This window comes from Leptidea sinapis, chromosome 25 (genome assembly GCF_905404315.1).
Source record: "Leptidea sinapis chromosome 25, ilLepSina1.1, whole genome shotgun sequence".
In the NCBI taxonomy this organism is placed as follows: domain Eukaryota; kingdom Metazoa; phylum Arthropoda; class Insecta; order Lepidoptera; family Pieridae; genus Leptidea; species Leptidea sinapis.
In genome coordinates, this window is record NC_066289.1 from 12,446,995 (window position 1) to 12,469,950 (window position 22,956).

A 22,956-nucleotide genomic window follows, 5' to 3' on the forward strand; every position below is an offset into this window, starting at 1 on the left:
AAGATTTTTTTGCCATTTGCGAGTCTCATATTAAAAATAAAATATATTACTGTCCTATTTTTCAGTATTGTGACATCAGCGCTATAAGTTTTAATAATGCAGACCCTTTACTATTAGCCCAGGGCCCCACAAACTATTGATCAGCCCCTGCCTACAAATTTACAATTGAGCACTAATCTTTATGAATGTTGATTGTCTTTAATGTTGGAATTTTTATGAAAGAATCCTCCTTTTTTAAGACAAGGAGGGAAAACAAGCGACCACCCATGGTCTTTTGTGAAACCAGAGGAATCACAGGAGCGTTACCAGCTATTTACGGTTTACACATTTTTATGAAGGTATCGAAAGACAATTTTCCTTTAGAGCACTGCATGGCCCGTGTATCATCTACCTTCCGCAAAATATTCATTTGAGATTAAGATTTCCCGAATGATAACAAATGAAACCTTGAAATATGTAGAAATACCTTATTTATTAAATAATAAGAATAATACAAATTAATAACTATCTAACTGCTTGGTATTAAATGCACTGGGAACTGTGGTAAATACATTCTTTTTTGTACCACATTTGTAGTTTTATTTCTGAAACAAAAATTATATACATTTACATAAAATTATCTTCAATTATTCATAATTATAATTAGTATACTATTCTTTGTATGAAGTTAGCTACTTGATACTGATATTATCAACGTTAAAATAACTATTATTACTAAATGGCTCTTTATTAAATACTGGTGTACCTGCCACTTTATCGGCGTGACCTACCAGTTACCAGTGTAACCATAATACATATTAGCTAGTTTTTCTAAATTATCCAATCCATATTTCAATATTTATCAATACGCAAATTCAAAAGATAAAGATCACCGCCAACAGCGCCATATATATGGCACTAACATAACTATTTAGGTCGGAGTGGTCATGTTGATGATAGGCTAACAGTTCTCGAGTTTTTGGTGAATACATACATAAATAAAATCTGTCATATATATATATATATATAGATTCAATTCAATGTATAATGGCTTAAATAACTTATTATGATTTTATGAAAACCCTTTTGTTGACTAAGTACCAACACACATGCAGTTTCTAGGGCCCGCACAATTCTGATGAATGTAGTAACTTACAAATAAAAAATCTGTGTATTTCCACAGATTCATACAGTTCAAATTCACATGAATGTTTATTGTTGAGTGGTAACTTGACTAAATAAAGGCTTATATTATTATTATTATTACCAACAGCAGCAGAGTTCTAAGTGACTGAAACCAGTCATTCCGAGCAGCACCCGTTCACAAGCATGGACCAGCTATCGCGTTCCTTGCCATAATTTAGGCGACGACCCGCCACAAGCAATGACAGACATGACATGACGATAAGTCAATTAAATAATACTTACTCAGTGTTTTTGTTTCTCTTTGGAATCTCAATGATATCGATAGGATCTGTGGTAATTATTATCGGTCTGACGGACCCGAAGAAGTCTGTGATGGGCACTTTTCTTGGATCCCTTTTAAACAAATCTTGTCTGACACCTACAGTTGATATACAAGCATGTTTAGGACACACGGACAACTGAAATATGAATTATACAGTTATATTAGAAAAAATAAAACATTCACGTACAATAAACAAGTAGACTCACAATCACGCTCAATAATTGTCTAAAGCAAACTCTGCCTACGCGTCCATTAGGCAGAGTTTTGTTCAGTTGTGTTTTTACCACGCTTTGAAAACAACGCCACGTAATGATAAAGTGTTCAGTTAAAAACCTTAAAGACGTTTTAATAGGCGATTGGGAATTTACTTGTTTATAATGACCTAAATGGATTTTGTTAGTTTGAAGGTGCTGTCTCTAAATGTATCATAGAATAATTATTGTCTATATAATATGATAACCACCACATTCATGAAAAGTAGCATAGGTTATCTAATAAACATTAGGTTACACCTTTCAATTAGGCTTAAATATTAATTTTTATGAATTCGGAAGTAGTTGCGCTCGCAAACTGCTTTATCCGTGTTAATACAATATTCTAAAAAACTATTTTAAACTGGCCATTCACGACCGCTCCAACAAGCCAAATAGAGTGTGAAATCGTCCCATGTGGGACAAAACTGTAGTGTTGGGGTCACTTAATATAGCCCTAATACTTTCAAGACCGCCCGAACGAGTCAAATGGATAGTGAAAGAAAACTGAATGCCACGCCATCGCCTCCACGGCCTACGTCCAATGTCGGTGTAAAAGCCTTCTTGGCTGACCGCATAGAGGAGGTTTTTAGTCGGTAGGGGTCCGACATATGGGCCCCGTTTCGGGGCCTTCAATACGTCAATGTATTTTCCTACTCTCAAAGCTATACGTCGTCCAATTGACAGGCAACGTGTACCAATGAGGTCGATAAGTTTATTGGGACAGAAAAGTCAAAGATAGTTACGATTTTTATCTCAAGTAAGAGATAGACTGAATATTGGAAACAGCCGTAAATGAACACACAGGTAGACCTATCTTAACCTTAATCGTAAAAAATAAATCTAAAATTTTAAGTAAATAATTTAAATTTAAAAAAATTCCATTAAACAAAATATATAATAAGGAAACAAATTTATAATCATCCTTACGTGATCGCATACGACGCGGACGGCACGAAGTAGGTGTCAGTGCCTAAAATAGCGCGCGGCTACTAGATTTCTTACAGGTTGTTCTGAAGTGATATTATGGAAAATTGATGTGAATTCTATTTTTAAATATTTTTTTAAGATGGTCAAGTAGTTAGTAGTAGTAGTCTATCCGTGTGTTCATTTATTTACTTATTATTATTATTTACTAAATACATTACTTATGTCACTTTATAAAGAAATATTACTCACAAACTCTGACATTGTTTTGTGGCTGTTTGGATGTACATTTTCCAAAAACTCCAACACATAGTATGTATATCTATCTATGATATAGACTCCGATGGCTGAATCCACATGATGCTACAAAAGATTAACATTGCATTATTCTTTAATTCTTATTAAATAATAGCTTTAATACAATTTTGTACATTGGGGAAGTAATTTTGTGTAACATTAAAAAAATAATTTGTAACTTACTGACAGTGAATCTTCACCAACCAAGCTGCTGGCTGTTGCAAGAATATTTGGTGAATAAAATTTTTCATACATTGATGAGGCTTGACAAGTATCAATAATAAAGAATATTTCATTGTATCTAAAAAAAAATATGCAATATCAAAACTTCAGGAATAAAATGTTAATAAATGTACCTAAATATTAATAGTAAAATGCTATACCCCCTTATTCATAATAGTCTGCTAACTTAAAGCATTGCTAATTCACACTGTGTCTTCTTCTATTGACCTAAGTCAGAATGAGAAAAACACTCCTTAGCGGTTGTTTAAAGTTAGCGGACCATTATGAATAAAGGGGATAGTGTTTTATGATTAATTTCAACACTCTAAATAATAAAATTGGCATAAAGTTCTAAGAATAAACCAAGAATATGCAAAAGATTAACAAATACACATTTTGTTTACAATGTTATGTTGGATGTTACTTAATGTTTCTAACATTTATTTGAAAGACTTGACATTTAAAAAACTTCAGAATTATCATTGTATTGATAGAGTTTTCAGCGATATAGTCAACATTTTACATATTCTTGGTTTAATATTCTCAGATATAACTTTATACCGAGTTTATTTGTAAGTCCATTACATTTTTCATTGTATGCCTAAATAAATGAGATGAATAATCTACAATATGAATCAAGGAGTATCCTACCAAAATAACAGTTCCTTGCCAAAAATATGACATTTTATAATACTCTCATAAGACTATGAATTAAATTAAATTATAAGACAAAGTAAATATTTAATGACCATAAGCACATTTTAGACTCTCACCAGACTTTAAAGTTTTTAATCCTTAAAAATCAATATATAATAACATATATTATGGTTCTATGAGAAAATTCCAATTAAAACAAAATATTGATATAGTGTTAACATGTTATGAGCACCCAAAAATTACAAGGCCAATCTATTTAAGGATATACAAGTTATATGTAACATAAGTATTTTTTGATAACATTCAGAGTTTTGAAATAAAAAAATTATCTTGTCTAAAAATTACCTTCTTTTTTGCCACATTTGTTCGAGAGCATCAGCTAACTCCTGGCTGGTTATTTCTTCAGAATCTTGGAACTTTAGGAACCCATCCCCTCCATGTCCAGTTAAATAGATGAGAATATTGCTTCCTTCATCAGTTAGCAATCTCTTAGATCTTGGTGTATCTGGTGGTACACGACCAGTGAGTAAACGGACAAAATTTTCAACAGATACCTAAAATAATTATACTTTATCATGTTACATTTTAGGAAAAATACATTAATATAGGGATCTAGCAGCATCTCTAGCATGACAATATAGCAGTAGATTTCTTATTAGCAGCAGACATTTAAATATAGATCTCTGGAGCTAAAAATATTTTAGCAGTTTATTTAATATATTGCTTGAATCATCCTATTGATTTTTGACTATAACAAGAAAATCTAAGCCTTTTGTACCAATCAGCCTGCTCTCCGAACCTGATTTGTTTAATATAAATAACTCACTTCATAGCCCCTATAGTCCACTTCTACATCATCTCCATAAACATTAATTTGTTCATGAGCATTGTTGAAGATAGTAGCAGGCCGAGGATTCCGTGGATTGCACGCCATATCATCTGATATCATGAGTATTATCTGGCTATCGGGTATACCCAACCGCTTCACACTTCGATAAATAGATAAAACATTTGCTACATGGCGGTAGTTGAACCAAAATCGTGATGTATCTACTAGTACAGCCCAATTATTGGTATGATTCGACTTTTCAAATCCTTCCGGAATCTGAAAAGTACATTTTATGTTAAATATTGTAAATTCCTTTTTATATACTATATTATGGATCATAAAGTTTAAATTAAAGTTGTTGTTGATCTCACATCAAAAGCATCAGTATCGACAAATATTAAATTTAAAAATACATAACATATGAATAGTTTAAGACAACATATCTTCGACATTTTAAACCGCTTTAAATATTGGTCATAACATTTAATAATAAGGATTTTAAGGAATAATATTCATTTTATTTATTATTTACAGTTTGTAGTTTCTATTTTATTGATATTGAGTATTGACATTTGTGATTTGACATTTGTTAGTTGGTCATTTGACTTGAGTTTTGTTATAATGACAATACATGATTAGCGTGCTCGAGGCTGTAACAATGGAGGTTGGGCTAGCCAAAGAAAATTTAAAGTCTAGCCTACTTCAAAATTTTTTTTGCTCATAATCCTAGCGGGATTTTTTCTTGTAATCGAGTATAAAGAAAAATGATTTAAATATGCTTCTTTTATTGTATTAAGCTATTGCATAGCTTCTATCGCGGGCCTTGAGCGTGGAGACGGAATGCAGAAATTCCGTAACGAAAATAACCTAACACTTACTCACTAGATCTATATAGATATTTCTATGTCTTTTTGTGCAGAAGGTCTCAGGTTGGAGCCTGGGGTATACGTCTTGAGTTTTTTTAATTTCTTTATTTTTTTATGACGTTTTTTAAGTTTTATTATTATGACAAGCATTTTTATTTAATTTCACCTGTCCCGTTGTCTGTCTGTAATCAAATCTTGCAAGTTAGATTTTACTCACTTCCCGTTTGCTTTTTTAAATTAATTTTATCAAAAAAAATACTGCATAAATAAAATAAATAAATAATTATGATTGCATAAGTTGATAAAAAATGCTATGCAATAGCTTTACCGTGGCAGTCCCCGAGTGCCACACGCTTTTTTTTGGTTTGAGCTAATGGTCTTGTTACCAGTGCACTAAAAACCTAACTAACTGATATTAGAAATAATAATAAATTTGTTTACTTCTTTAACAAAAAGTACTTAAACACTAGGGGCAGGTGTCTCCCGTTAAGCTTATCGCCTGTGTTGGGAGTCACCGCTCTTTAAGCTTTATTTATTACTATTATAAGTAACCTTTATTATACAAACAAAATTATTTATAAAAGTTAACTGATAAAATATAACCTTAACCTTCATTTACTACAAACAAAATTCCACAAATGATATACTTCAAAGCTATTTGTATAAAATTCTATCATTATACTTTACGTTACTACTATCTATACCTACTCTATATACTTATAATAAATCTGTAGAGATAAAATTTCTGTACAAAGAAAAAAAATGATCAAAACCAAGTCAGGGGTATGTAAGAAGAGAAATAGAACAAGTTCCAATTTTTTTGACATTTTTTGTTTCTCTGTCTGTTTGTCGGCTAATCTCTGAAACTACTTAAATTTGACCGATTTAAATTTGATGGAATTTTCGCATGATGATACCTTACATCTCCGGTCAACATCTTAGATACTTTGAAAAATTAAAAGGTTCCTGTAGGACAGTTAAATTCCTATAGTTACTTATAAAGCGTGGTACACAAAAACTTATGCACATAGTTTAATAAGATTTGGTACGTTGGTATCTTACATTGCCGGCCATCATCTTAGATACTTTTCATCCTGGAAACTTAAAAAGTTCCCGTGGGATTCTTGAAAACTATAATAGCTTATATACGACTAGCTTACTGCACAAAAACTTATGCCCCAAATTAATAAAAAATTTGGCGGTCAACATCTTGAATACTTTTCACCCTGACAAATTTACGAGTTCCCGAAAGTTATAAACTATAATTTGTTATATAGCTTAGCATACAATAAATCATGCATAATTTAGTAAAATTTGTCAAGTTGATTCCTTATATTGCCGGTTAAACAATGTGTATAATCAAAATTTTAAAATCCCATAAAAGTGACGGGATCCCGGGGGAAAGTAAAACATTACAAAAACATAGCGACAACATAAACGACCAGCATAGCGTCATTCATATTAAATCAATTGTGTGTGACGGACGTCATTTCTACAGGCAAAGATTGAGAGCGACAGGTCATTCAGGTCAGACATAGTAAATAGGTACATCGATACATATTAAAATTAATCTTACAACCCTGTGAAAATCTCAGCCCTACCTTCTTCAATTTCCCCTACTTTCAATTATTGTTATTCAAAGTAGGATTTAAGATCACTTATGAACGACAAAAACTACCACCCATTCGACAATGTATGCCTTAGAACTGAGAAGAATGCGCAAGAAACTCAGCGGGCTTCTTTCTTTATTTTAAAATAAAATTTTGTTACAAAAAATATTATTTAAATAACCTGAGGAGGGTCTCTACATTCCAAACCTGTGGTATCATTAATAAAGTTATTTATGCTATAATAAACTTTACCATAAAAAGTTTGTTTAACAATTATTTTGAACTTCGTAACACATTTGTTCTGTACATTTTCTGCGATTGTGTAAAAGCATATACATCGCCCAAAAAGGTATTGAAGACCTTATATTAGTTTTTTAGACTCAACTTATACTAACTTAATTATTTAGTTATAACTGAAACAAGTAAACTTATGTAAACCTACTTCAGACATCAGCTCCTAACAAATACCAGCTGTTAAAACTGTAACACTCATATATTTACTGTATTAGTGTACGATCTTTTAGGAAGAAAATAAATATATTGTTATTACTAGCGAATAAATAAAATAATAAAATAAGAGATGAGCGATTCCTTAAAAATCAATTAGAGCTATAATAAAGAAAACGTAACCGACGGGTCATGATTCTATAGAACTATTACAAAACGCATATTTTTAATAGACACAAAGATATCTCACTTTTTCGCGCCGCGATTGTTGTCGTCAAATGTGGCAAACTTCATAGTAGTGTTCGAATCAAATAATTTAATAAATAATTTTGGAAATTATGGTTTTAAAACAAAAAAAACACAATTGAGAAATAATTTTTTAAATGTTTTTTATTGAACTATTGACTAGAAGACAATTATAAACAAATAATAAAATCATAAAAATTAAATGATTAATTAAAATTAATTAAAAAAAATTACATGATTTTTTTTAAAAGAAAACTCGCTTCCGTAAACAACACGGAAGCCAAAATGGTATATAATTGAATGTCTGTCTGTATGTCCGGGCTAAACAAAAAAAATTACTTATTCAGTAATTTTGCATGAAAAAATAAAAAGAAATCGGAACTGCTTTATAGCATGTACCGTAAAACGGGGTGATTAGGGATCCAGGGGTGAATAGGGATAAAATCAAAATTGAACCTGAGACGAGAAATTAATTTGCTTACCATAGATTACTACATACTTTTTGGAAGAAAATCGTAGTAGAATATATACTCTCTAGGTTGGCAGCATTTGTTTAACATGAAGTCAAGCAATTCGGCGTAAGATTCACTACCTACTGAAGTTGTTGCTCTGCTACCGGTGTTTTTTGTGGATCTAAACTTTCGAGATAAATATATTTTTTTAGAACTATTTGAGCTAGTTTAGTTTTATTACGGTATATTAGTTATTTCTAGAGACGTTACATAAAGGGTGAGTACAATTTAAGCGCTTATTTGTAAATTTAACGGTTAAAAGTGGGTGGAGATACTTTTTATCGAAATTTGAGGTGAATAGGAACGCCGAATGGGGTGTATAGGGATGGTTAGTAAGTCTAATAGGGACGCCATATTTGGTTAATAGTGACGAGCTTAGTGACTCAATGGGAATGTAGAAGGGTCAATAGGGACAGGGCTGTCACCACAATGTTCTTGTTTTTTATCACATAAATAGTTACAAAATTAAATATCGGCTTTAAACATGCAAAGATTATTAATACATGATAACTAAAAAGTAAAAAATAAATTATGACGAGTAGTAATTATGAGGGGGTACAACACCTTTACAATTCAAAGAAATCATGTGTTATGATAATTCTAATAAGCACAAGCTCAGCTTGGATAGTTACATGGTTCCATTAAGAAGTTCCGATGCCCACCTTCCGACTTAATCACCAGATAAGTTTGCTGGTACTATTGTGATTCCATGTGAATTTGGTTAGTTATAATATATTTTTAATGCAATAGGTAGACAAACGAGTTTATATTTGTTGAACAATAATAAGAAATAAGTGCAATACTATCATTAAATCTCTTTCTTTTTTCAGATAACATCTATTTTTGGACAACGCCGCGTGATTACCAAACTAGTCGAAACACAAATTATAAAAAATATGACGATTCTGTAATAGAAATAGCACTACACGAGTACAATAGCTCTAACCTTTCCTTTAAAGATGTTTCACGGAAATACGATATACCGAAATCAGTCCTGCATCGACACAACACCCGTGTCATGAAAAAACAAGGAGGCCAAACTGCCCTAAGCCGGGCTGAAGAAGCGTACTTAGTAGAGTACGTAAATGTATGTTCAGAATGGGGATATCCTCTAGAACCCATTGATTTTAGATTGCTGATAAAAGGATACCTGGATAAAATGGGAGTTGATATCAAAAGGTTCAAAAATAATTTGCCAGGTCCTGATTTTATGTCATGTTTTCTTAAAAGGCATAAAAATAAAATTAGCAAAAGACTCAGTCAAAATACAAAGAAAGCAAGAGCAGCTGTTTCACCAGAAATCATCGATGAATATTTTAGAAAACTTGAAACGTCTCTTCAAGGCACACCACCTGCTAACATTGATAATTACGATGAGACCAACCTCAGCGATGACCCAGGACGTCAGAGTGCTGGTTAAGAGAACAGTCAAATACCCTGAAAGGGTAATGAACCATACAAATGTTCCACATCTCTTATGATGACTTCTGCAGCCGACGGCACTCTTCTACCCCCATATGTTGTATATAAATTGCAAAATATGTACGATACGTGGCGGCAAAATGGACATAAATATTGTAGGTACAACTGCACACCTTCCGGCTCGTTCGATGGTAATATTTTCCAGGACTGGGTTTGAACTATTGCAATGCCGTATTTCAGTGATAAAATTGGATCTAAAATTTTTATAGGTGATAACCTGGCCTCTTATTTATACTTAATATAATAATTAATATGTTAATTATAATACTTTAAGTATAGTATGTTGATTAAAAAAAGATTTTAATACTTCTATAATGTTGATTATTACAGTGATTTTATATTTTTGAATTCATTTGTATTATTTAACCTTTACCCGACTGTGCAAAATAATGGTAATATTTGACCTAGCTCGTGACAACCCTGACTGTTTTTTTCTATTGTCCCATAGCTGATCCCTATTAACCCCTCTAAGAGTTTAAATAGGGATGGGCAACATTTTAAGCTATCATGAGTAATTCGTAAATTTTATAAGTTCTTTCTACATTTTATCTAATAGAGATAGTTTTAACTCAAGTTTTTAAATATAAATAACATAGGTTTTATAGAAAGTAATCAGAGAAAATGTCATCTAAAATCTAGTTTCGTCCCCATTGACCCCGTTTTACGGTACGTGGAAGACGACGCGGGCAGCAGCTTCACCCTATACATTTTGATTCCCTTGAGAATGTAGAAATATACGTTTCTGCGGCAAACATATATTTGAACGTATATCATTTTCTAGCAATATTTTTTTACATTAACGTATAAGTTTGATTTTATCACAGCTTCAATTTCAACTCGATACCTCCACATGTTCCTGAGATAAAGGATCTTGACAGCCAGAACTCAAACGTTTCGAATTAATTGATTAAGTAAAAACAAGGGTAGTTAAATGACCTAAGTCAACATCAAAAATCTATTGAGTACAATAGGTCCATCCAACAACGTTCTTTCAACATTTGAATGATAACAAAAATACTTACATCACGCTTTTTAATAGCAATAAAAGTAAATTTCGCTATGAAAGGATTGACAAGTCAAGGCAAGAAGCAACCTTTCACACACGTGGACCAGAATGACCCACCCCTTGATCCAGCCCTTCGAAGATTTTTGAATTATCGAATCAAATTGAGATATTAAATGGATGATAACCATCTTCATACCTGTTGCTATCCTATGAGTCTTATTGCGATTTCTTCATCTTAATATATATAAATCTCGTGTCACAATGTTTGTCCTCAATGGACTCCTAAACTAATGAACGGATTTTCATGGGCATAACTTCATGGAGTGCAGTTTGGTCCAACTTGAGAGATAGGATAGTTTTTATTTCGATTTAGGGCCCATAATTATTGTTATTTCCAATATTTGTTTTGTACGGACATATTTTCTATGAGAGAATTTATTGACGCACGGTTTGACAGTTCTGGTGTGAAACAATTTCATTATAACAACAGGGGGCATTTTTTACGAAATAATTCGATTGATGTTTTGAAATATTATTGGCAAATTCCTTTAAAATAGTTTTTTTTCTTATCTACAGAACAACGTCTGTCGAGTCAGCTAGTTTAATATAAATATAATAAAGTTTCAAGAAACAAAGATTTTTACAAGTACTACGTGCTAAGTCATGTGTGTACGTGGATGATGTCGCGGGTATCAGCTATATTCTGTAAAATAGAAGTGATCACCGCCGCCCACATTCTCTTGCAACACCAGAGGAATCACAAGAACGTTGCCGGCCTTTAAGGAAGGTGTATGCGCTTTTTTTTGAAGGTACCCATGTCGTATCGTCCCGGAAACACCGCACAAGGTAGCTCATTCCACAGCTTTGTAGTACGTGGAAGAAAGCTCCTTGAAAACCACACTGTGGAGGACCGCCACACATCCAGATGGTGGGGGTGATATCCTAACTTGTGGCGTGTCGTGCGAAGGTGGAATTCGGCGGCAGGAATCAGGTTAAACAGCTCTTCAGAACAGTCCCCGCGATAAATGCGGTAGAAGACACACAATGAAGCGACGTCTCTACGTAACACCAAGTGATCCAGCCGTTCACAGAGCACTGGGTCCCCGACAATTCGAGCTGCTCTGCGATGCACACGATCAAATGGATCGAGCTGATACTGGGGTGCGCCAGACCAGAGATGACAGCAATACTCCATGTGTGGCCGGACCTGTTTTAGTGGCCCTAATGGTTTAGGTTACGATCTGGTGATCGTTGTACCAGAGAAGTGTAGATCTCTTTCAGGAGATCTTTGTTTTCTAATTTGGGGCCAACTGGCACCCTAGGTACCACGTCTCTTAATGATTTAAAAATCCAGGTTACTTTTCTCACCCTCTGGATTTGGAGCACCGGCACGGAACGCCGGAAGTCGTGGGTTCGAGTCCCGCATTGTTCATAAAATTTTGTTTTCCAAATTTTATTTGTGTATTTATCCTAGAAGTTAGGGTTATCACTTTAAAAACATAACATATTGAGTATAATATATATTTTTAATTTATTTTCCTTTAAAAAAAATTATTCCTGTATACATAATATTATAGTCGGTAGTAAATTAAATTATTTTTTAACTTTCGTGATTTTTGTTATTGATGTCGGTTTTTATTTTATTTTGTACAATTCATTTTCCATCCATAGGTTAAATATTGAAGAATTAATTGTGTTTCTTAAACCTCTTATTCCTCTTCCTCAAGCACATTAAAAAATAACTCTTGTAACGACACGGCGTCTTCCTTTCGTAGATATCAGTTGACTGTTTTCGATTTTCAAGCTCGCAGCTCACATCTCCTCCCCGCTTTGGTGGAAACCGGGGCTAACAGTTAGACTATCCCTCAGAGCTATTCTTATTATTGATTTAGGAATCAAAGGACACCTATTTGAAGTTTGAATTTGCTTAAACTGTACCTGTGGTAGGTACTTTACAATACACACATTAATTACTGTCAGTGTCAAGCATCAAGAATCAGGATTCAAGACGTAAGAAATAAATGACAAATTGACATTGATGAAGTTCAATGTTTATTTCTTTCAAATTCCCACTTTCCAGTTTGATCTTAGGCAATAAGTTAGGGAATGTTGATGAAATGGAATGATTATATTTTGATAAAAATTTAAATTATTACTTGATTGAAAGTAGGTTAAGTTACAAAGTGTAACCTTTGTAACTTATTCGTATTAAGTCGTATTTTAGTCTATACATTTGACGACTCATTTCGAGTGTTGTGTTATATATTTGTGATTATAAATATTACTATACTAAAAATGACAGCAACAGAATCAAGACTTTGCCGGTCTACTAAAACGAAGAGGTCTAGAGTAGAAATAAACATTCGCGTACTTTTAAAGAAATGTGAAACGATGGCGAAAGAGGACCCTATTGATGCGAACTGTAAACTCAATCAATATGTTCTGTATCTAGAGGATATGATAAGTGAATTAAAAAGTGATAGTCAGAAGTAAGTACTGATTATACTACTGAAGTTATATCAATATTATAAAAACATCACATCCCTGTGAATTGAAAAGTTCAATGCATACACAAAACACTCTACAATACATACTAGGTAATATTGCTCTCATCTCTGAACTAATGTACACCAGTATCACCTACAACACAGTGCTGCTCAAATTGTTGGTGATCTGTGATAAGCTGAATTGATTGGTATTGAGTAGAAATGAGGCTTCTATCACATGTAATGCCTTCCACTACCTTCTGGAAAAAGTAGGAAGATGGTTTTACTAGCAAGAGGTCCACATACACAACAGTGCAGATCTGACTATACCAATATTAGCTTTAAGTACTTAGAACCTAACACACTAACCCCCTTATTCATAATAGTCTGCTAACTTAAAGCATTGCTAATTCTCACTCTGTGTTCTTCTATTGACCTAGGTCAGAATGAGAAAAAACACTCCTTAGCGGCTGTTTAAAGTTAGCGGACCATTATGAATAAGGGGGTTAGATGCTCACCAAAAACCATATAATAAATATCCAAAACTAGTGAAATATAAAAGTTATAGTTTTTTTACTATGTGATTCCTACTGCTAAATTCCAGTACTTAGTGTCTAGTTTCATCACTTAGTGTGTAGTTTTCTAGGAACTCTACCATATTCTATCAAACTGGAATTACCATCTCTGAGTATCCCGGTTTATACAACAATCTAATACTATATATAAACTGCTAAACCTGTCTGCCTATCTAATTCTATTAAAAATTAATCATACTTAAAATCTATTTTAAGCCATTTTATCCTTCATCTCTGTCCCACTGAAAAAGCAAAGAAAGATGAGTTCATTCTCCTTGATATTAGCTCCTGCTCTCCAAGTCCACCAAACTAAAGTCTGCCATTCTGAAATGATATTATATGTCTGTCTATAAAATTATTGTCATCAACACTATCCTAACCATTGTGGAGTGGAGTGGGTTGTTACCTTCCCTAAAATATGGTTGAGGGAGGCGATGGCTGTCCCATGTGTCATGGTCGTGAATGGGCGCTACTTGTGGTGGCTGGATGATCCTTTTACCAGACACTGCTTCATGATTTTAAAATAAAAGTTTTTTGCAAAATTGCGATAAATGTAAAAATAAAAGAAAACTTGATATTCATAAGTGAATGAAATACATGAATAAAGATTTTGATTTGATTTAATTGTCCTTTATGATATGTGATATGCAAAGGACAAAAAACAGATATGGTTTCATTAGGAAAATAATAAATATTGCCATTTTATTGCTACTTCATTGCTATAGTTACTTACTTTGTTTTAGTAAACCATGTAAAGATGATTTGGATGATTACATGAAAAGGGCAGCATTTCTTAAAGGAGTAATACAAACAGCTAGTCTTAATAGTCCTACTGAAAAGGTGAGCCATAATATGTTCAATAGAATCTAACTAAAACTAATAAAAGATGCTATTGCATAGATTAACTGTATTGTAATCCAAAAAAGTAAAATGGCAAGGATAGTTATTGTTTAACATTATTTTCTCATGTTATAAAAATGTGTATATTCAAGTCTATACTACCTACTATTACAAAATCATGCAAAATATGGTTGTAGTTGCGGAAATGCCATGTGATTACTTATTTATTTTATTTTCATAGGGTGGCTAACAGCCGTCAATACAAAAACATATATCTACATGTTTATATATAGGCCAATTAAAAGCCTCCACAAATAGGTATTAAATAGTATTTTTTATTTACGTTTTTACAAATGCTTAAACTAATTAAACGCATTACTATGTACTAGTTAACTATGCTTTTTTGCAATTTAAATTGACTTAAAGTATACATATATTATGTTGTCATTGTATTCGTTTTCTGTGACTTGCAAATAATCTTGTATAATATGTTTCTTAACACTACCTAAACTGGAACAAAAAAGATCTATTTCGGATGATTTTAGTTTGTTAAAATTATACGAAAAATTATACCTATATATAAATCCCCACTACCAATTTGAAAACTTCACAAGATGAGGTAAATACTTCCCACCGCAGCAATTTTTTGTTTATATTCATAAATTAAACATATATGTGATTAAAATTATGTATAATTTTTTCTGGTAATATTGTATACAATCTTGAAGAACTGAAAATATGAATAAAAGCATATTAAGAACATGTTCACATACTTCTATGTTTACATTTTCTATTTTTTCGTTTTCTATATTCTAAATACATAGATATCATAGCAAGAGGTTCCATAATCTTTCTGTCCAACATACTAGTCTTAAATAGCCGAATATTATATAAAATGTTTAGTTTTATTTCCTTTAAATTTGTTTCAGCTAGAAGCAGTACAATTGCTATCTCATGGTGCAGCAACTATTTCTACCGATACAGCAGCTCAAGAAATACATCAAAAAACAGTTGCAAAATATGGATTGGAATTGAGGTCTGAACTGTTTGGCCTAGGTGAGAATCAGATCCTTTTTATAACTTTTTTCATTTATAGATTTGATGTAACTCTTTTGTTGATTTTTGCTGTTATATTCCAGTTAATGTCACTGTTATATTTGAATTGTTGTCCACAGTTTCAGTCTTCATGTATAAAAATCAGAAACAAAATTTCATTTATTCCATTGGGTCAAAAATTATACTATGAAACCATTGCTAAAACGCAGTTTCACTATGGATCATAATTTAGAAAAAAAAATTACATTATAACCTGGAAGAGTAAGCCCTAAGATATCTAAGGCTAGTATGTTGGACGGAAAGATTATGGGACCTCTTTGCTGGGGTATTAAAGGGGTGGTCATAATTGATAATGATGATGATGGTCAATATCTCGACTAAGGAGTTAATATAACTGGCTCTTTATATGCCTGATCAAAAAGTATGGGACATACTTGATGCAAACTTAAAAAAGGAGATTCACCGGAATAAGCAGGCAAAACAAAAAAATTATTAGTTTTATCGTTTAAGTGCAATGTTAATATCCTTATATTGTGTACGAAAGAGTATTTAAAAAAAAAACTGTTATTTAATCAATCTATATAATATATAAAATAGATTTCCACCTATGTATTGACTCATCATGATATCTCTGGAACCATTGATGTAGAGAAATTTGTTAGGAATATTCCTTTTGCCGAGTAGAGGTCAGGGTTATACCAAATTCCACTCGCAAGAGTTTTTTTTAAATATAAACAGAACAATGTCTATCGGGTCGGCTAGTATTATATAAAAATACACTTAAATTTTATTAAATGGTACACATATTACACACACACACACACACACACACATACTCACGCCTTGTTCCCGTCGGGGTAGGCAGAGACAATAGAATGCCATTTGCTACTATCCTTACAAACCTCACGCGCTTCCTCTACATTCATTACATCATTGCGGGTGCTTCGGACCTCTCCTTTTCTCAAAACGTCCCCAATTTGATCGACGAATGTTCTACGAGGTCTCCCGTGACCGACTTGCCCACACACACTTGCCTTATATATTTGATGCGTCATTTTTTCTTCACTCATTCGCTCCACGTGTCCAAACCATTTAAGCATTCCTTTTTCAGTCCTTGTCACAACATCCTCTTTCAAACCACAGCGCGCTCGTATTACCGCATTCGGAGTTCTATCAGTCAGTCTTACCCCACACATACTACGCAGTGATCGTATCTCAACTGCGTTAATTCTGCTTTTATGCTTCTTCTGCCATACCCAACTCTCACTTCCATACATTAACGTGGCGACAAGCACTCCATTATGTACAGCCATTCGCGCTTCTATTGGCACAGTCTTACCGTTTATAAAGGCATGCAGCGCTCCATTCACACAATTTCCCGCAGTCACTCTCCTTTCAATATCACCTTCATATCTTCCGTCTCTTGTAAACATGCTACCCAAATATACGAATTCTGTAACTTGTTCTACCCTTTCATCTTCAATCGTGTTAGTACACTCAGTCAACCTTTCATCCTTCTCAAATACCATCACTTTCGTCTTTCTTGCATTTACTTTCAAACCTCTCTCTTTAAAGCTCCCGTTCAAACAGTCAATCATTTGTTGCAACTCATTTACCGATGATGAAAAAATGACTTGATCATCGGCGTACAAGAGGCACTTAACACACAACCCTTCCATATTGATTCCACATTGCATTTCTCTCACATCATTCATGCATCTATCCATGAATAGGAACAACCAAGGCGACGCTACACAACCCTGTCTGACACCTTTGGAGATATCAAACCAGCCCGTATAGGCACCATTAACACGAACACAGGCTTGAGAATCCCTGTACAGAGATTTCAGAGCCCTTATCAGAAAATTGTCCACCCCATACATAGATTAGACCTTCCATAATTCCTTTCTATTCACCCTATCATATGCCTTTTCCAAGTCTATGAACGCGCAATATACTTTCTGGTTTTTTTCCAGAAATTTTTCAGTGATGCAGCGTAAGGAAAAGACTTGATCCGTACATCCCATTCCCTTCCGAAATCCCGCTTGCACATCCCATACCTTGTCATTAGTCACATTCATTACTCTTTCAATCAATATTCTGGCATACACTTTTCCAACAACACTAAGAATGCTGATCCCGCGATAATTTTGACATTCCTGCTGCGAGCCTTTGCCTTTATAAATTGGGACAATCACTGCCTTCGTCCAATCGTCTGGAACTTGGCCCTGTTTCCAACATAAATTAAAAAGGCGATGCAGCAGGCTCACTATTAGTCCATCGCCAGCCTTCAACATTTCAGTCGTCACTCGATCATACCCAGCAGACTTTCCCGACCTCATACCTCTTAACGCTTTCATAATTTCATCCAAACCTATTTCATCACTCGGGTCCACAAACATATCTATTATCTCTTCTTGCTCTTTTTCACTTACATCTTTCTCGTATAAGCTCTCAAAATAATTCTTCCAGCACTCTAGTATCATACTTTCTTCATGTATGACCTCACCTTGTTCATTCCTAATCAGTTTCATAGATGAATTTATATTTGTTCCCCGCGCTTCTTTCACGAGTTTCCAAAACAGTTTTATATTATCTCGGAAACTTGCGCCGAATTGTTCCTTATATTTCACCTTTTTCTCATTCCTTTTGTTCTCTATACATTCTTTAACTTTCGCTTTCACGCATCTATATTTGTCCTTGATTTCTTTAACATTATCTTCATTCATACCGCCACACATATAAACACACATGTTATGTTAATTAAATTAGTTCAATTAAAAACTATTATTGTTTATTTTAGAAGACAATGATGAAACATTAAGAAAAAGAAATATCATCAAGGCTCCTAACTTCACAAGTAATACGAGCAGTCAAGAGGATATTGACTCGCTGCTTAAATATCATCAGAACATGCAGGAGAAGGTCGCTGAGAACATGGTGATGTTGACTAAGAGCCTAAAGGAGCAGTCACAAATTGCAAGCAAGATTATTAGATCTGATACAGAGGTAAGTTTTTAATAGAGAGAAATAATTTAAAAATATACAAGCTAAAATAATAATCAAGTCAATTTGCCTCTGAAACACTTTGCACGACCCAAAGTCCTCTATCAAACAACAGCAAACAGAGTTTGAATGTCTTGTGACACAAAGCTGCAGATGCTTTGCCACCGTTTAGTTGTAATACAGTACAGAATATTCAACCTAGACTTATCTTCTTGAAGCAGGTTGATTTAAAGAAAATCAGTACAACAAATGCCATGAAACACAACAGAAACAGAATGTAGATAATAAAAAATGGCAAATTATGCCAAAACATATTGTTTCTCATTTTGACAAGATATTTTTATCGCAATAAGAGACGAGACAAGCAAGATGGTAATTGATACGACCTGCCCATTATAATGCAGTGCCGGTCAGAATTATTGAAAAACCTCAAAAATACTGAGTGGAACTACAAATGTGCTCGTCACATATAAGAGACATAAGATGTTAAGTCTCATTTGCCAAGTATTTTAACTAACTATGGCGCCATTCAGACCGAAACACATAACTGTTTCACGGCAGAAAAAGGCACTGTTGTGGTGCCTATAATTAGCGGGCATCCTGTGCAAAAAAAAAAAAGGTCAATGCGCTAAGTATCCTCTTCTCTTCTCCTCTCTCTCTCCTCTTCTCCTCGCTCTTACAACACCTTTGGGCCTGGGACTTCCCTATTCTTTTTATGCCCCGGGCAGCACAGGGCAGATTAGGCATAGATATATCCTTGATAAATGAGTTTACAAATCAATAATCTAACTGAAGTTTTTCACTATTGTACAGAAACTATAATATAATATATTGGAATAAGTACTTTTATATTTAAATAATTTCGTTTTGTCTAAAGTAGTTATTTTTTGCAGGCTTTGCAAAAGTCCTCGGATTTAACAGATAAGAACTTGGGTTCGCTGAAAGTGGAATCAGACAGGTTGCAGGAGCACAGTCGAAGTGCTTGGAAGTGTTGGCTTTGGCTCATGCTTGCAGTTGTCATGGTCATATTTATCAGTAAGTAACTATACATACCTATTTTATTTTAATAAATATTGCCTGTTAGTTGTGATGTTTCTTGCGCGAAATGGGTTGTTGCATCACTTTACATATTAAATTGTAGTTGAAATAGTTTGTAAGACGATGAAAATGTATGTAAATCTTGATTTAAAAGAGTGGTGATGAGTTTCTTGCTACTTCTTCTCATTAGCTCAACTCTTTACGAAGTAGCGGTAGATTCAATAAGAAAAAATATTTTTTTTGTCATTCATAAGTGTCATTTCCGTAACCTACTAATGATTTTGATTTGATTTGATTTGATGTGGTTAATTTTTTATTTGTTAAATACAGAAAAGTAGGGTAATTTATTTTTTGTACTTTTAAATTAGTGCTCCATCCAGCGGCACTGGGTGGAAGTAGCCACAGGCCGGATTAGATAATAATATATTTAATCATAGTTAGTAACAATACTAACGTAAAATAATAAAACTGTTCCTAACACACTAACAACATAATATAGATGTTTTACGTGTTAAATAAATGTTTATTTATTTAAATGTCGGCCTGTATAAAGTTACTCGGGCCGGGGCGGGCACTCTGTTTATTGGTCGCCTCACAATATGTTTTTAATATTTATATTATAGACAGCTTTGCTTTAATGTTTTTATCAAGGCAACCAGCCACCATTCACATTGCTAATATAGTAGTAGGAGTTATGGTCAATAAAATATACCTATAGCTCTTTTTCAATTTTTTATTTTGATTATGTGATCAAAACCCTGAGCTTTTGATGTTATACTATAATTTTCGACAATCTTATTTAAAATATTGCATGAATCGAAACATGATAAATTTGTTTTCGATATAAAAGAAACCAAAGTATACCGCCGACGTATATTACAGTTTTACTAGTAAACAATGTTGTTAAATATAAGTAGATACATACAAGTAGATACATATCTCAGGGGCTATCCATAAATTACGTTACACAAATGTTATTGGTTGTTAACAAGTGCTTGTCACAGGGGGACATATTTGTGAAACATTCTATACATCGAACAGCGAGCTGTCACTTACCGATGACTCTAGATTTTAACGTGATACCACAAAGATTTTCATCACCCCTGTTCTTATTCACATCAGACACATTGGTTTAGCAATTTGGTCCTTATTATTTTGACTATTAAAGCCCCAAAAATATTAAACTATAGCGCACACATTGACACAACAAAATTGGTCACGCATTATATCAGGTCGACTATACGATAGTATATTGTATGTATAGAATAGGTAAACCTTTATTGATTAATTCAAATGCCACTGGTGTCTTTACCAAAAATAGAAATACTTTAACGTTACATTTCCCTTTCAGATATGGTGCTGTTTATGAAAGTTATGAAGAAGAGAAAAATTGATTTGTAACTATCATCACAGCAGACATTTTATATTATTTTTTTTGTTTTTAAAGGGGTATGTAAATAAAAGTTTATTAGTGTTATTTTTATAGTATTTTATTACTACATTTAAATTAAGTTCATATCATAGTATGTCTAATATATTTTAAGTACACATCTGTATAATGTATATTTAGTGCCAATTCTAATTCTAAATTTCATTAATGTGCGTGATTTTTTTGCGGCCCACATTTCTATGTTCAATTGCAAACCATAATTGGAGAGCCGAGGTTGATATTATAATTTACTGCTTTGACATTCCAATAAACGATATACGGAAGGTGTTTTTGATTTCTTCTTTCAATCCCTCTGTGGTAGGTATTACTTATTGGGATTCTTAGATTTTTCATTATATGCATGAAAAAATGAATAGCATAAGGATGAAATGACGGATGTTAAATAATCTTAAGGTACTGATAGACTAGTCAATATGTAATATTCGTTTAAGTAAAATAATCAGGAACATTACATACTTAGTGAGTATTCTAGCGAAACATTTGTAAATTTACTTCGAGCTTTTTGTAGAGCCGAGCAATTGTTTTTCATTAATATAGCCCTTAAGTATAAATGCAGCACAAGTGACGGCAAATTTTGGCATTATTTAGAAGAATTTTGAAGAATACAATATTTACTAGAACGTTCTCGAGAATGATCGTGAAAATGTTCTTAGGACCTAATGTTTGACTCAGTTCGTTCATAAGTTTGACTAATTTAAAAACGGCGATTGCTCGATGTTCTGCTATACGTATACACTGAAGTCTATCAACACCTTTTAATTAGAGATCGCATAGAGAATGTTCGTTACACTATTAGACTGAGATCTATAGAGCTTACTTAGACTGTACTTACGTTAAACTTAGCTGAGTAAAAGCTTATCATTGTCTTTGATTACGTTTTTATAGTTATTTGACAGCTGTAATTACACTTAGCTTAAGCTATGTCAGCCCAATGCAAGTCAAGTTCGCGTTTTATCACACTTAGCTAAGTTTGATGTTGAGTAACGTCTGAGTTCGCTTTATAGATCTCAGCCTTAGTTCCCAGACATGTGGTTACGTATATGAATAATTTGTCTCAATTATATAGTGTTACTTGTAAAATACTTATAATATCACAGGACTTTGCCATTACACATATTTTATTAAAGAAGGTTTACTACAAACCCATTACAAGTCTGCGCCCAGACGCGCAGTTTACCCTGCGCTTGACTACACCTGCGTGCCTCACACACAAGATCAATGCGTGGCGATAAGCATCGCCTATCAAACAGAGTGCAGTAATTAAGGCGCTACATGATGTCATAGCAGCTTCCTTGATTCATCATCATAATATTACAAGACTGTGTATTTTATTTCTATATTGAGTTATTCTGATCATATAGACCGAAACCTTAAAAAAATTATGTTCTCAAAACACAAAACTATTGATTTCACTAAAACGATCAGGATTTGGCGGTTACGCAGACTTATTATAAGACGTATGCGGCCAGTTGTTACCTACATCTGTCCTAGTCGTTTATCTCAAAGTCAAAGTCAAATAAACTTTATTCAATTAGGCTTAAACTAACCGCTTTTGAATCGTCACTTCATATATTACTTTTAAGTTACTGAATCTACCATATGTTCAGAAAAAGTAGAGCTCGTGAGAAGAACATACAGGAAACTCAACGGCCACTCTTTTCAATCAAATATAGTATTTTACAATGGCTGTAATATACATAACAAAT

General features: G+C 33.3%; 2 protein-coding genes and 1 long non-coding RNA gene across 3 annotated transcripts; 2 read left to right on the forward strand and 1 right to left on the reverse strand.

Annotated features, from left to right (window-relative positions):
• Nucleotides 1-453: 453 nt before the first annotated feature.
• Nucleotides 454-5,205, reverse strand: LOC126971953 (putative GPI-anchor transamidase). Its single transcript, XM_050818487.1, has 7 exons — nt 5,002-5,205; nt 4,628-4,906; nt 4,147-4,355; nt 3,106-3,223; nt 2,878-2,988; nt 1,408-1,583; nt 454-584 (listed from the first exon to the last, which is right to left on the reverse strand). The coding sequence occupies exons 1-7, from the start codon at nt 5,080-5,082 to the stop codon at nt 509-511; spliced, it is 1,050 nt and encodes a 349-aa protein (XP_050674444.1). The 5' UTR covers nt 5,083-5,205; the 3' UTR covers nt 454-508.
• Nucleotides 5,206-8,393: 3,188 nt separating this feature from the next.
• On the forward strand, nt 8,394-9,489 carry LOC126971975 (uncharacterized). Its single transcript, XR_007731017.1, has 2 exons — nt 8,394-8,528; nt 9,142-9,489. It is a non-coding gene; the product is annotated as an uncharacterized LOC126971975 (long non-coding RNA).
• Nucleotides 9,490-12,864: 3,375 nt separating this feature from the next.
• Nucleotides 12,865-21,517, forward strand: LOC126971959 (vesicle transport protein USE1). The gene is made up of 6 exons (XM_050818493.1): nt 12,865-13,288; nt 14,604-14,700; nt 15,630-15,756; nt 18,560-18,765; nt 19,656-19,797; nt 21,152-21,517. Exons 1-6 carry the CDS (start codon nt 13,095-13,097, stop codon nt 21,199-21,201), a joined length of 816 nt encoding a protein of 271 aa, XP_050674450.1. The 5' UTR covers nt 12,865-13,094; the 3' UTR covers nt 21,202-21,517.
• Nucleotides 21,518-22,956: the final 1,439 nt, after the last annotated feature.

What these genes read in the sequence shown, in the direction of transcription:
- LOC126971953 (XM_050818487.1), bottom strand. Translation starts at nt 5,082, where the DNA reads ATGTCGAAGATATGTTGTCTTAAACTATTCATATGTTATGTATTTTTA. An exon ending in TCGATACTGATGCTTTTGAT is followed by an intron (nt 4,907 to 5,001) that starts GTGAGATCAACA and finishes TGTACTTTTCAG; the next exon opens with ATTCCGGAAGGATTTGAAAA. An exon ending in AAGAGAAACAAAAACACTGA is followed by an intron (nt 585 to 1,407) that starts GTAAGTATTATT and finishes TTTTTGTTTCAG; the next exon opens with AAATAAAACTACAAATGTGG.
- LOC126971959 (XM_050818493.1), top strand. Translation starts at nt 13,095, where the DNA reads ATGACAGCAACAGAATCAAGACTTTGCCGGTCTACTAAAACGAAGAGG. An exon ending in GTCTGAACTGTTTGGCCTAG is followed by an intron (nt 15,757 to 18,559) that starts GTGAGAATCAGA and finishes TGTTTATTTTAG; the next exon opens with AAGACAATGATGAAACATTA. An exon ending in TGTCATGGTCATATTTATCA is followed by an intron (nt 19,798 to 21,151) that starts GTAAGTAACTAT and finishes TTTCCCTTTCAG; the next exon opens with ATATGGTGCTGTTTATGAAA.